General features: G+C 46.7%; 1 protein-coding gene across 18 annotated transcripts in view; it reads right to left on the reverse strand.

The window, feature by feature from the left end:
• FER (FER tyrosine kinase) overlaps positions 1-15,470 on the reverse strand; it is a 443,173-nt gene that overhangs the window by 291,076 nt on the left and 136,627 nt on the right. For all 18 annotated transcript variants that reach the window (XR_012645737.1, XR_012645738.1, XM_074995257.1 and 15 more), the window contains one exon: positions 13,713-13,812. Coding sequence is in view for 16 of the 18 variants with exons in the window: in XM_074995257.1 (XP_074851358.1) it covers positions 13,713-13,812 (100 nt within the window). In the remaining 2 variants the exon portion in view is untranslated. The remainder of the gene's footprint in view (positions 1-13,712; positions 13,813-15,470) is intronic.

The following is a 15,470-nucleotide window of genomic DNA, read 5'->3' on the forward strand; positions in this document are numbered from 1 at the left end:
GATTTCTAATATCAGAGGGGTAACCATGTTAGTGTGTATCGGCAAAAACAACAAGAAGTCCCGTGGTGCTCGAGAGACTCAGAGATTTTTGGAGATATATGCATCTGACAAAGTGGATCTTTGTCCACAAAATCTCATGCTCCAGAAAAATCTGTTAGTCTATAACGTGCAACAGCACTTCTTGTTTTTTTGTGATTTCTAGGTCTCTTCCTGCTTAAGTCAAAAAGACAACAAACCAAAGGTTGAAAGACCTTAAATTTGTAATGCCTGTACAACGATTTGGGTCCACAATCAAGAATTATAATACAAATTGAAACTCTCTAATCCAGAACATTCTCACCTGGCAGCATCCATAATCCAGAATGATTTTAGTTAGCTGGTTGGCCACTTATAATGGGTGTGGCCAAGTTTTCCGCGGTCTCGTAAAGTTTGTTTACAGCCTGATTCTCTCTGTTCTGTGCTGTTATTTAGCTGTAATTTACCCCTTAATGTTTTCTAAGAGCTCAGTAAGCAGTGGAAGTGTTGGTAATGTGTTATACAATATTAACCTTCCATGGTCCAGCAAATTCTCTTGTCTGGCACCAGTCAGGTCCCAAGGGTGCCAGACAGGAGAGGGGTTCAACCTGTATAATAAGCACATATTATCCACTAGCTGAAAGGCTTGGGAAGAGTTGTTTAGCTAAGGCCCAGCTAATCTGGTAAAAATCTACAGCATCATCTGAACAATGTGGATGGGAATCCAAAAATACTGACACTATGCCAACTTAAACAGTCCTTCTAGTTCCATCTCATAATGCAGTGTTTCAGGTTTAAAAATAAGAGAAAAGATTTTGCTTTCAGCAACAGTTCTGAGCATTATGAATCCTTCTGGAATCCCAGAATGTACTGATATAACTATTGTTACAAGAGATGCTGTACAGATGCACCAACCAATTTATGAGGATAACACTGTTACATAGACACGCTAGGGCTATGTCCACACTGACAAAAAAAACTTCAAAATGGCCATGCAAATGGCCATTTCAAAGATGACTAATGAGGCTCTAAAATGCATATTCAGCACCTCATTAGCATGCCGCCAGCCACGGCTCTTCAGAATTGCTCATAGGAATAAGTGGAGTTCGAAGTTGGCAGGGTCCTTTCAAAAACAACCCCTGTCTGGACAAGCCGCACGGGAGCAAAATGCAGCAATTTTGAAGAGCTGTGGCCAGCGGCATGCTAATGAGGCGCAGGGTCACTTCGCAGTTTTTCGTCAGTGTAGACACGGCCTTAGAGACTGAGAAGACAAGCATAAACCCATTTTTCACACCAAATTTATCCTACATTTGACAAACATAAAGCAGCATTAGCCAACTTACCTTCTTTATTTACTCTGCTACTCAACAGCATCAAGGTTAGCAGAGAAGGATGGTGTGATTTCCAAGAATATTATTGTTGGCCCACTACTGCTGCAGAATAGCAGAGGAAAATTTACAGTGTTTCTCAGAATATCATGTCAAAAAGAACGTTAGGGAACTTTTCATCTTATACCTTTTTTCCTGCTGACACAGTTGTGGGTTTCAATTATACAAAACTGTAGTATCATTGCATAGTCTATATTTCATCCAAAATAGCCAAGAATGCATTATAAACTATGACCACAATCTTGCAAAGGAACACACCAGTGTTGACCCTCCCTCTCACATGATGTATTTTAAGGACAGAAAGGACCAACATGATAATCTAGGTTGCAGTTCTACACATAATATAAGCTTTTCATCATATAAATTTTGCATGGAACCTACTAAATTTAGTTCAACTGAAGCACCTGTTTTAGCAAGACACCCAGTCTCGATTTCAGTGTTTTAAATGACTGAGAAAGACAAGTTACTCACCGTAGTAACGGTGGTTCTTTGAGATGTGTCCCCGTGGGTGCTCCACAATAGGTGTCGGGCTCGCCCAGCGCTGCAGATCGGAACTCTTCCAGCAGTTTCTCTTGGATCGCACACGCGCTGGCGCGCGCCGCTCCCTTGCACACCCCTGGCCACGTGCGCGATTCGGTCCCCGCCAGTTCCTTGACCAACCACCTTGGATGCTCCTGAAAAACACTAAACAGAGATCTGAAGCAGGGAGGATGGGCAGGTGGTGGAGCACCCACGGGGACACATCTCGAAGAACCACCGTTACTACAGTGAGTAACTTCTCTTTCTTCTACCAGTGTCCCCATGGGTGCTCCACAATAGGTGACTACCCAGCAGTAACCCAAGTAAGGAGGTGGGTAATCAGTTTATGTGCAGCTTGCCCCCGAAAGGACTGCTGTCGACAGACGGGTGTCCTCTTGGTATACCCGATGTAGTGCATAATGCTTGGCGAAGGTGTCATAGGATGATCAAGTCGCCGCTCTACAGATGTCTTTTAACGCGATGCCCTTGAAAAAGGCTGTTGACGCCGCCACCACCCTGGTGGAATGAGCCCTGGGCGGGGCCAGCAAGCAGTCTTTTGAAGTTCGTAGCACATTTTTATGCAGGACACAATGTGCTTTGAGATTCTCTGTGAAGAGAGACTTCTCCTTTTGACCTGGGAGCAAGAGATACGAGAAGCGTCTCTTTTTGACGGAAGGACTTAGTTCTGTCTATGTAGAAGGCCAACGCCCTCCTCACGTCCAGGAGATGTAGGCATGTCTCCTTGCTGGAGCTGTGAGGCTTTGGGTAAAATGAGGGTAAAACTACTGGTTCATTAAGGTGGAACTCTGAGGAAACTTTGGGAACAAAAGCCGGGTGCAACCGTAAGGTTACCGCCTCCTTTGAGAATACTGTGCAGGGCAGCGTTGCCATAACTGCTGCAAGCTCACTCAGCCTGCAAGCTGACGTAACTGCAAGGAGGAAGGTTGCTTTTATCGTAAGGAGACGCAGGGGAACTGTGGCTAATGGTTCAAAGGGTGGACCCGTTAGCGTGCTGAGCACCAAGTCCAAGTTCCACGATGGTGGAAGCGGTTTCTCAGGAACCTGGTAACGATAGGATGGGCAAATACCGTGGGCCCCTCCTCTGTATGCCGGAAAGCAGATATAGCTGCGAGGTGGACTTTTATCGAGGATAGGGAAAGCCCGCCCCTCTTGAGGTCCAATAAGTATTCTTGTATTACAGGTATAGGAACATCACGTGAAGCTAACTGCTTGGCGGAACACCAGGCTGTAAATCGAGTCCATTTCTGCTCGTAAGTCTTCCTGGTGGAGGTCCTTCGGCTACTTTCCAGGACTTGTTGTACTCCCTCCGTACATGTGCTTTCTCAGGAGCTGAGCCATGGATTAGCCATGCTTGTAGGCACAGACCCTGAGGGTGCGAATGAACTATGGACCCCTGGGCCTGTGAGAGGTCTGGCGCCACCGGAAGAGGGAGCGGTGGGCGATCCGACATGCGCAGAAGTAAGGGAAACCATTGCTACCGGTCCCACGATGGGACTACTAGAATCATGCGGGCTCTCTCCCTTCTGGCTTTCTGCAAGACCTTGTGGATAAGCGCTGTGGGGGGGAAACGCGTAAAGTAGGGGGCCCTTCCATGAAATCATGAATGCGTCCCCTAGGGAGCCCCGCCCCAATCCTGCCCTGGAGCAGTACTGGGGACACTTCTTGTTGTGCTGGGTGGCAAACAGGTCGATCTGGGGAAACCCCCACGTATGAAAGATCGGTCGCACCAGATCGGAGCGGATCTGCCATTTGTGCGTGAGTGCGAAGCGCCTGCTCAGCTGATCTGCTTTCACACTGTGAGAGCCCGGCAAGTATCAGGCTTTCAACGTTATGTTGTTGGCAATGCACCAGTTCCACAGTCGGACTGCTTCCACACATAGGGCACGGGATCGGGCTCCTCCTCGTCGATTTATATAAAACATAGTGGAGGTATTTTCTGTATTGATCCCGACTACTTTGCCATATATGTGGTCTCGGAAATGCTTGCAGGTGTTGAACACTGCTCTGAGCTCCAGTATGTTTATGTGCAGTGACTGTTCCACAGGGGATCATAGCCCTTGCGTCACCTTGTCGCCGATATGTGCCCCCCATCCTATGTGGGAGGCGTCGGTAGTAAGAAACATAGAGATTTGTGGTTGGTGAAAGGGTACCCCTGCTAGCAGGTTTTTGGGGTTTACCCACCACCGCAGGGATTCGCGCACCTCTGTCGTGGGCGACACCACCCTGCAGACAGTGTGGGATGTCGGTTTGTAGACGCTCGCCAGCCAATGTTGCAGGCTGCGCATGTGCAATCTGGCATTCTGCACCACAAACGTCGCTGCCGCCATGTGGCCCAGTAGCTGCAAGCACGTTAAGACCGGCACCGTGGGGCTGTATGTAATGACTTGCACCAGCGAACTGATGGCAATAAAGCGGGCGTCGGGAAGGTACACCCTTGCTGCACTAGGGTTTATACGTGCCCCTATGAACTCTATGTCTTGTGTGGGGTCGGTCTTTGACTTCACGAAATTGATGACTAGGCCCAGCGAGGAAAACGTGTCCGCTGTGACGCATATCATGCTTAGGACCTCTGCCTTCGAGGCCCCTTTCAGAAGGCAGTCGTCCAGGTATGGGAATATAAATACCCCCTGTCTGTGCAGGTAGGCTGACAGCACTGCCAGGGTTTTGGTAAAGACTCTGGGGGCCGAGGAAAGGCCGAACGGAAGAACTCTGTACTGGAAGTGTTCCTTGCCGACCATAAAGAGGAGGAAGCGTCTGTGTGCCGGATGGATCGTTATATGAAAGTAAGCATCTTGCAAGTCGAGGGCTGCAAACCAATCCTCCATCATCCAGTGCCGTGAGTATGGAGGCGACTGTAATCATCCGAAAACGTTGTTCGCGTAAGTATCGGTTGAGGCCCCGAAGATCTAAGATGGGTCTCCAGCCTCCTGTTTTCTTCTCTGTGAGGAAACAGCGTGAATAAAAGCCTTTCCCCTGGAATTGTTCTGGCACTCTTTCCACCGCCCCATGAACATAAGGTGGTCCACCTCCTGCTTGAGCCATGCCTCGTGGGTAGCGTCCCTGAGGTGGGGCCTGGAGGGAGGTTTAGGCGGTGGGAGCAACTGGAAGGGGATTGCATAACCCGTGGCTATGATCTCCAACACCCATTTGTCTGCGGTGATCTTTTGCCATTGGGAGTGAAATGGTCTGAGGCAATGATGGAACAAGAGATGGCAGGGGCATTGCACGATGGTGGTGATAGTGCAGCCCTTGACATGCCTGTCAAACTTGTTGCCTTTGGGCCTGCCCCGAGGATGTACGGCTTTGTTGAGAGCATTGCCTGGGCGTTCTGTACTGTTGCTGCTGTTGATGTCGCCCTTGGTCGTAGCCCCGTTGATACTGCGCACGCTGTGGTTGGTATGGGTAGCATCTTTGCTGAGGGTAATATTTTTTCTTCCTATACGGAGGGGTATAAATACCCAGGGTTCTAAGTGTAGCTCTCGAGTCCTTACTGGAGCGGAGGACCGAGTCGGTTGAGTCTGCGAACAACTTTTGCGTGTCAAAGGGAAGATCCACAATCTTCGCCTGTAGGTCCCTCGGGATACCCCATGTCTGGAGCCAGGATTCTCTACGCATGACCACTGCTGTAGCCGTTGAGCGTGCCGCCGTATCTGCCACATCCAGGGCGATCTGGACTCCCCTCCTCGAAGCTGTGTAGCCCTCTTGCACAATTGCCTTTAACACCGGCTTCTTATCTTCCGGAAGTGAGTCCATGAGAGAAGTAAGCCTGGAGTAATTATCAAAATTATGGTTCGCTAGGTGTGCCACATAATTCACCATTCTCAATAGCAGGGTGGAAGAGGAATATACCTTCCTGCCAAACAGTTCTAGCTTCTTGGCATCTTTGTATGATCCCCCCGATTTGTACTGAGAAGTCTTTGATCTCTGCTGGGACGATTCGACCACCAGTGAGTTTGGTTGTGGGTGACTGAAGAGGAACTCCATGCCCTTTGCTGGGACGAAGTACTTCTTATCCGCTCTCTTGTTCATAGGCGGAGCGGAGGCCGGGGTCTGCCATATGGTAGTGGCTGACTCCATAATGGCTTCATCCAGCGGGATAGCAATTTTGGATGAAGCCGGGGGTCTCAAATTTTTCAGGAGTTTGTGATGTTTCTCCTGCACTTCTGCCGTTTGGATGCCTTGCGTGAAAGCCACCCTTTTAAACAGCTCCTGAAACTGTTTGAGGTCATCCAGGGGAGCAACATCCCCGGGGGCCATGGCCTCATTTGGGGAAGATGAGGAGGAACCACTAGGGTAAACCTCCCTCAAACTCTCCGGTTCCTGAGGCCAATGATACACCCGCTCGCTGGAGGATTGCGAAGGGAAGTCTCGGGGTTCTAAAATTAACTCCCCTTGAGATCACTGTGTTTCCATCCCCGGCCAGGAGTGTTCCCGTGGGTATTGGACCGCAGGAGGGGACCTGCCCCTGGGTGTTGGCCTAGGGTGTCTGCGTCCAGCAGGATAAGGACGACCATGGCAGCACGGGCACGGGTCCGGGGATGGAGACCTGGACCACTCTCGGGGTGTGTACCCCCGATGTCTGGGAGAGCGAGATCTCCGCGACGACACAGATCGCGGTGAAACTGGTTTGTGATAGTACTCCAAGGGATCCAGTCCCAGAAAGGGCAAAGGTGGCCCAAGCCATGGTGACATTGGCTGGAGGAATGGAGAAGGGGGGTCTGGATAGGCTGGTGGAGACCCCGACCTTCTGGGTGGCGTGTGCAGCATAAGGGGAAGGCTTGTTGATAGCAACAGTGCAGCCGTATCTGAAGAAGGGCTGCGGTGCCGGGTTTTCCATTTTACCTTTCCCCTCCCCTGCGGGGCTGGCGCTGCCCCCTCCAGCGCCGGGGATCTCGGCCCCGCTGTTGGCGCTGCGCTCGGCCCGCTCAGCTGCGGTGCCGCGCGGATAACGTCCTCCAGTGCCTGCAGGCTCCTTGCCTGTGGGCCCTGCACCGTTGGTGCCGCGGGAGTCGGTGCCACCGGTTCCGGTGCTTGCCTGGCCACTGCTCTAGGTGCCACGCATGCCAGCTGTTTTGTAATCGGAGGCTCAGCCTCTGCCATGTGCGCTGCTGCGCTGCCGCTTGTCTGAGTATGCGGCTGGGGGCTGTGTGCTCCGCCCATCCTGCTCGCTGAACCCGCCGGCAGGGATCGGGCTGGGGAGAGCTTCCTCCTTTTCTGCACCGAGGGGGTGAGAGAAGCCACCTTCCTCTTGTGGAGCCCAGAGGGCCCTTCTGGTTGAGGCCTCTCCGGCAAGTCTGGCTGGAGAGCCTTATCAAACAGGAGCACTTTAAGCCGCATTTCCCTGTCTTTCCTGGCCCTGGCTGTGAGCTTAGCACAGTGGGAACACTTCTGGGTAACGTGTGATTCCCCCAGGCACCGGATGCATTCACTATGCCCATCGGAGGCCAGCATAGCTTCGCAGCAAGACTCACACTTTTTAAAGCCTGAAGAGGACATTGCGGTGAGTCTTTTTTTTACTGTTAATAGGGTACTTGACACTTAATTCGTGCCTGTTTACCCGAGTCGCGGACACCCGCCTGCAAGGGGAGGCCTACTGGCCTTCACGTCCACTGGTCTTCTCTGCTCCTCTCTCTCTTTTCATTATATATATATATATTTGATATTCTCTTGCTTTCTCTCTCTTTTTTTTTTTTTTAACCAGAAAAAAACAACAATTTACACGTAGAAACACTATCTAATCTGACTCTGGCCATAGCCTGAGCGGATTCCGTCTGCAGCCGATGGCTGTTGAGAAGGAACTGGCGGGGACTGGATTGCGCACGTGGCCGGGGGCGTGCAAGGGAGCGGTGCACGCCGGCGCATGCACGATCCAGGAGGAACTGCTGGAAGAGTTCCGATCTGCGGCTCCGGGCAAGCCCGACACCTATTGTGGAGCACCCACAGGGACACTCATAGAAGAATCCACCATTAGCAATGGTTTGTTATCTTTTACTGTTAAGAAGTGGCACACTATTTCTGGTTTTCTCAAACAACAACTTCACTGATCTTAATATACCTTCATCTGCTAGATTAAAAAAAACAACTCTACTACCTGTGGTATACTCTTCACATAGGTAATTCTAACTTTCCCTGTGATAAAAAAAACAGACCAAGCTTCTGGGGTCTCTACCAGTGTTCTCTGGAAGCTGAGCACCTAATATAGGCAGCCACCCTAGAGAAATTCAAGGACCACCCAGATGATTAGCAGAATGCCCACAGTGGGCATCATGCGTTTCTATTGGTGGCACACATTCACAAATGCCTTTGTGCACAAAAAATTTATTCTGCCCACAAATGGAAAAAATTAGAGTGAACACTGGTCTTCCCACGCAAGATATTTTCCAGTCCTTGAGTCATTCCTCCAAAACATTGCATGTGTCTATCACCAATTATGGGACAAGTAACCATTTTTTTCTTTGCATACTTGCTCATGTTCAGTCCATATTATATAACTCCAAGCAATACCAATGGAAGCAAAAAGGTGTTCATGACCACATAGATTGTAACACAGTCAGCCTAACCCAGCATCATCTCTAACCTACTAAGATAATAAGGTGCAAACATGGGGACTGAGGACCGCATCGCAGCTCTATAGGTGTCCAGGATCAGGATGCGTGCCAGAAAGGCTTCTGAAGATGCCTGCATTCCAGTCAAATGGGCTTAGATAAATTGCAGGAGCAGTACACTTGGCAGTTTATAACAGGTCCTTATGCAAGAGGTGATAGAGTTGGAAATTCTCTGTGAGGAAACTGTAAAGCCCTTCACCCTATCCACTCTAGCCAAGAGGAGCTGGATCAATTTGTGACAAAGACTGGCGTGCTCGAAGTAAAAGGCCAAAGCCCTCTGGGCATCCAGACACTTCTCCACAGTCTCTCGTGGCTTGGGACAGAAAAGAAAAAGGAAGATGTCCTGGTTCATACCAGCTACATCTACACTAGAGAGTTTTGTCGACAAAACTCGCGGAGCATCTACATTCTGCCAACAGTAAATCAACAGAAGACAGCATTTTCGTCAACAGACTTCTGCTTCTCCCCCATGTGGCAGAACACCCTTCTGAACAGAATCTGTCAACAAAAAAAAAAGCCATGTGGACACACTGTGAGGCCCTCTGCCAACAGGCAGAGCTTCTGGGTCACCAGGCAGCCCTGTCTGCTGTGCTTCTGGTCATCTGTTCTGTCAAGAGAGCAGGCAGTTAAGCCGTGGTCTGCTGACACAGCAGATTCCTTTTTCTATCTGCTTTGCTGTCTGGTGCAATCTGTCGACAGAAGTTTTGTCAGAAGATACCTTCCGACAGTCACTTCTGTCACTATGGCTATACTGTAAACATAGCCATGAAAGGAAGATGCCACCTTTGGACTGCAGCTGGAACCTTTTCTTATAAAAATTTGTATAAGGTATTCCACGGTTAAAGCCTTTATCTCCAAGACTCATCTCACTGATGTCACCACCACTAGGAGAGTGACCTTCCAAGACAAGCAGGAAAGGGTGCAGGAGTGCACCTGCTTGAAGGGTGAGCCAGTGAGCCTAGAGAAAACTACATTAAGATCCCACTATCAGACAGGGATCTGTTCCCATAAAAAGACTCTCACGGCCCTTCAGGAATCTGTCATGTCATAAGAAAACACAGTCCGATGCTGGAACAGCTGGTGGAATGGGGCGATGGACACAAGGTGCTCTCTGATGGAATAATGTGCTAGATCCTGGTTCCAGAGATGCAGTAAAGATGAATTGCACCAAGGAATGCATGAGAGAGATGGGCCCTTGAGTCAAGCACTCCTTGCAATGATTTCTATCCTTTGAACTGGAACTAAAGTGGACTTCAAGAAGATAGAATTTAGCAAACTCAGGGAATTGGTAGAGAAGGTCCCATGGGAAACAAGACTAAGAGGAAAAACAATTGAAGACAGGTGGCAGTTTTTCAAAGAGACCTGATGAAGAACGCAAGAACAAACTATTCCACTGCATAGAAAAGACAGAAAGTATGGCAAGAGCCCACACTGCCTTAAACCAGATCTTGAATGATCTAAAAATACAAAAAGAGTCTTACGAAAAAGTGGAAACTAGATAAAATTATCAAGAATGAATATAAACACAAGTATGTAGGGGCAAAAAGGTAAAGGTACAGAAAGAGTTCAACGTAGGAAGAGACAGAGTAACAAGAAAACATTTGACAAATATATTAGAAGCAAGAGGAAGACCAAGGCCAGGGTAGGACTATTACTCAATGAAGAGGGAAAAAGAATAATAGAAAATGTGGAAATGGCAGAAGTGCTTAATGATGACTCTGTTTAGGTTTTCAACAAGAAGGTTAGTGATGACTGGACACCTACAATAATGTATACTAGGACAATGAGGTAGATCCAGAGGTTGAAACAGGAAAACAACAACTTACAAATAACCTAGAAAAGTTGGACGTCTTCAGGTTACCCAGCCCTGATCAAATTCACGCTATACTTAATGAGCTGACAGAGGAGATATCTGAGCCCTTAGCTGTCATCTCTGAAAATTCACAGAAGATGAGATTTCAGAGGGCTGGAAAGGGCCAATATAGTGTGAAATGAGGTGCGGTCACAGAAAACCCATTGGGATGTTCCCTGGTGTGCTACCTAGTGTACCACTGAAATCCATCTTCTTGCTCTCTGGGGCTCCCCACCACACGGTCCAGCTGAGACAGCTCCTCTTGTACCCCCAGCTAAAGTATAGAGTTGGAGTTACCACCCCCATGAAAAGCAATGCAGTCACTCTTTAAACACCAGTCTGGGTAGGTGCAACTCTAGAGCACATGATGTAAAGGAAGACATGACCTTCCTTACAGTAAGGATGACAGTTGAGCCATTTTAGTATTCGCATATTTACATTCTTAGGTTTTGTCAACACTACAGAGTAGAGATATTACATCAGCACAGCTGTATGACCGCAGTTGTGCTGCTGTAAGATCTCCCACATAGTTGCTCTATGTCAGATGAGAAAGCTCTCCCGTCAGAACCATTAAATCACCCCCACAACCAGTATCTGCATCCATGGGAGAGCATTTCCTGCCAGGACAGCACTGGTCACATTGGTACTTCTGTTGGTGAAACTTATCAGAGTGTTGTTCACACTTCTAACAAAAGTAGTGTAGACAAAGCCTTATTTAATTAATTTTTCTCCCTGCCCACCCCGCTCACTAGATATCACAAAATTAGAGCATATTTATCTCCCAGAACAGAAGAATTACACTGGAACCTCCATACTCCAGGAGTCCCTAATCAAGGCACATCCATTTTACAAAGGAGGAAGCAGCTCTGCATGCTGCTGCTCCCCCTCCTCTCCTAGCTGTGGTAACAGCAACACGCAGAGAGCCACTTACTCTTAGATTTTTCCTCACTGCTCTCATAGAGGTCGGGGTGATGCCTGGGAGCAGCACAGGATACAGACCCACATGTGCCCCAGGGACTAAGATGCCAGGTAATCATCCCACCCTATCGCACCCTTACACCCAGACCCCGCAGCACCATCCTCAACCCCTCCTCCCACTCCGTTTTAGCAAAATCTTTAATCTGGCATACTCTGTTTCCCAGGATTGCCAAATTAAAGAGGTTCAAATATTCATCTATTTTTAATTAGGTACTAATTGTGCTGTAACACTGGAAAGTTTAGTTTTTAAAAGCCATGATAAATTATATTCTGCACAGTTTATAGAGAACCCTATGACCCCTATTTAGGATGATAACCCAAGTTTGGAAATACTGTCACACATTAAACTGGTTCAGGGAAAATAGTATTAATTGAACAACCATGTTCTAGAAGAACATAACCAGTGAAGCTGGGAATGAGGTAAGCTGTGGTATGACAGGTAAATCGAAACTCAAAAAATTAATTTTATTTTTCTTTATAGCACTTGGAGGTTTGGAGAAGTGTTAATGTCAAATACTCAGAAAATCACTAAAAAACCATCCTCAATCCTGCATTATTTGTGAACCCAAAACTGTAATTGACTTAAATGGTTCACAGGAGATGTAGGTTCACAGGCCCACAGAGAGCAAAAGAGAAATAAATAACAGAGAGAGCATATTGGGATTAGAAAACCTTCCCCATTTTCCTCAATAGCCAGTAATGCCTGCACTTCTTTTAGCGCTATCACAGAAACTTGTAGACAACCAGATAGAAGGAAATAGTAATTACTAAGACAAAATTTTTAAAATATATCTGAAAACTCATAATTACAGCAAAGTTCATCTATGTTTAATTGTTACCTAAACCTTCCAAGTAACACCTACTACAATTGTTTGTTCCATACACCTGTTGTTTATTGTCTGAAATACAGAAAGCAGGTTTCCTGAGGCAGGAACTATTTTCTTATCAATGCATGCCAAGCACAATGAGACTCTGATCCTTGATTAAGATTACAGGATTTAATGTAAAATAAATACTAAATATGAAGAAAAAGTGAAAAGTGTGTTTAGAGCCTGTTATACTCAATGGTCAATTAATCTGATTTCAAAAGGTCAAATATGAGTTTAGAAACATACAAAGAATATATTTAAACCTCAAAAAGTTAACACATATACACACAGTCTTTAAAACAGGAGGACTTCCAAAAGAGTCTGAGGTAATAAGGTATTCAACTTCCCACTAAATTTTTAAGTATTTACTCAAATAAAATAGTTAATGATCAGTTCCTCTTCTATTTAAATGTCAGGAAGCAAATTAAGTCCTTCAGGGTCTGTGTTTCTACTGCTACAGTTCCAATAATCAGTATTTAAAGCAGAATACAATGTTGTGATATCACAGTTGAACTCCATGTAATCAATGGCATCTTCTGCTACAGCACCATAACAGCCAAACCATTTTATCTATTTTATGCTCTGAATACACCTAGCAAAAAGATGCAAGAACAGCTTAAAGGAAAGGGCCATCACATATCCTAAGATTTTTTTTGAAAACTACTCTCAAGAAATGTGTAAATATTATTACTAGGTTGAGAACCAGAACTCTCTTGTCCAACATCATCCATGGACCATGGATGTTGTTGGACCAGACAGCCCAGGCAGCTGGAAGTGGGAGCTAGCTTGGAGTCAAGCAGGTGGGAGCCTTAGCCTGGGATGGGTAACTAGAGCTGGTGAGAGGGCTGGAAGTTGGGTAGTCCCAGCTGGGGCCAAGATGATGGAGGGGAGCTGCAACCAGGAAGATGGGGGCCTGAAGCTCTGGCGCCACGGCCAGGCTAAGGAGCTGGCAAGGAGTTAGTGGGAACAGGGCTCCAGCAAGGAGCAGTGGGACCAGGGCAGCCATTGTCAGGAAATGGCAGCCATGGCCAAAGAGCCAGAACCTGAGCCTGGAGAACAGGAGTCAGGGCCGGGAAGCTGGTTACCTGAAGCTGAACCAGGTAGCCCGGGCCAGAATGCTGGTGGTCCCATGACCGGGGAGCCTGTGGTCTGGTGGCAGGGACCAGGAGGTGGAAGCCAGCAGTTGGGGCCAGGGAGACCCAGGCAGTGTTGGGGAAGTGGCTGGGGATGGCAGCCCGGAGGGGAGTCCAAAAGGCACTGGCCTCCCTTGGTCCAGCAGAATCCCAGGTCTGGGCTGCTCAACTCCTGAGGGTGCCAGACCAGGGAAACACAACATGTATAATTAATCTGATCTCAGCTTTATGCTCCACGTTTCAATGTGACCTATTTCCAGATAATCATAATTATTAAAGGCAATAATATAAAGCTAAAATGACCACTTTTTATTATTCAGTAGTAAACATACCTTTAGCCACAGCTTCTTTATATTTCTCTTTGGCAGAATTAACTTCTTTTATTAATTGTCTGTAATTAGATTTTAATTTCTCCAGTTCTGTCTTTGTGACCTACAAAGAAACCAGAAATAGCCTAGTTACTAGGACACTTTACTTCTAGGAGTGTAACACTTCGTAACATTAGAAAAAGAATTACAGGATTTAATTTCCAATATATTAAAGATGCATCCTTTTTCTTTGCTTCAGGGATGTATATATTGAATGAATGAAAGAAAAATATATATAATATAGGAATATATTTTTACAAACTGTAACAAAAAGAACAAGACAAATGCTGGTGTGTGGAGCACAACAGAACATCTGACTTGTTATTATGAATACCGTGATAGTGCCCAAAGATCCAAATCATACCTTGCTAGAAAAATAACAGGACTTTAATGAGCTATTGTTTACTCTCATCTGAGCCCTCATTTCACTAAAGAAGAAAACCAGTGTAGATGCTGCACTTTCGAAAGCAAACCCTATCTTTGAAAGAATTCTTCCTCTCTTTATTTAATGGGAAGAAGGATTCTTTCGAAGATGGGGTTTACCTTCAAAAGAGCAGCATCTACACTGGTTTTCTTCTTTTGAAAGAAGCTCTTTTGAAATAAGAATATGCAAATGAGGTGCCAAATATACCAAATGCACCTCACTTGCATTTTCGGTTTCCCTTATTTGCATACCTCTTTCGAAAGAGGAATGCAAGTGTAGACACACCCTAACGGAATTTCTTCAGAAGCCTAAAAGCGGAAAAGTGACAAAAGAGCTTCAGAATTCTAAAAATTTCTCAAAAATCATGACAGGTGCCTTTTAGTAAAAGAGTTAATCCAGGAGTTGGCAACCCCCAGCACACATGCCAAGCGTGGCATGTGAACTGGTTTTCATTGGCATGCGAGTGAGTTCAGCCTAACCCTTCTTTACCGATGCAGCTCGGAGCTTAATTAAAGTGTCTGCTGTATTTACTCTGGCCCCTTGCTACAAAAGCCCCAGCTCTTAATTGTCTTCCAAATTGGTTCAGCGCTTTGTGCACTCTCTCTTGTATTTTTGTGCACAGAGCTGAGGCTTTTGCAGCAGCCCACACAGTCGGCTGCACCTCTGCTCCAGCTGCTGCAGCTGGAGATGTGGAGAGAGATTTTTTCTGAAGTGTCAAGAGTAATCTGAGGAATGTAGTTCCCTGCTGTGCTTTCACAGGTTAGCAGAGGCTGTTATCAGAAAGATGCAGGAATCAGTCCCCTCTCCCTGATCCACTGCCCAAAACTGTTCCCAAGGGAGCAAAACAACTCCGCTGGAAGGAAAGCCCACCAAAAGTATTAGTTACCCTTGGGAGAGGGAAGTTCTGGTAAATCCACCTGCTGTAACTTTAGGAGTTGATTAAATAGGGTGTATTGGAGGGAGAGGGGCAAACTAAAGAAAGGATTTCAGTCTCTCTTAAACCCTGGAGCTGTTTAGCGTTAAGAGACCATTGCTTCTCAAAGTGTTGCTGAATAAAGGGAAAATTTCTGTTTATTTCAGTGGCACTCATCTACTGAGTTAGGCCTGCACTTATGCAAGGGTTGGCAGGATCAGGCTTTGAACTTATGACTTTTTGCTGTCAGTTTCAAAATGTGGGATTTTGTTGGCAATCTAAGACATTTGCTCTCTTGATCTCTACTCACTATTTAAGTTTCACAGCCAGCAATCCAAATAGCGATGTTCAAAATGCCAGGGCTACCCGGGATCCAGAGTATGTG

Source organism: Carettochelys insculpta, chromosome 5 (assembly GCF_033958435.1).
Source record: "Carettochelys insculpta isolate YL-2023 chromosome 5, ASM3395843v1, whole genome shotgun sequence".
Taxonomy (NCBI): Eukaryota; Metazoa; Chordata; order Testudines; family Carettochelyidae; genus Carettochelys; species Carettochelys insculpta.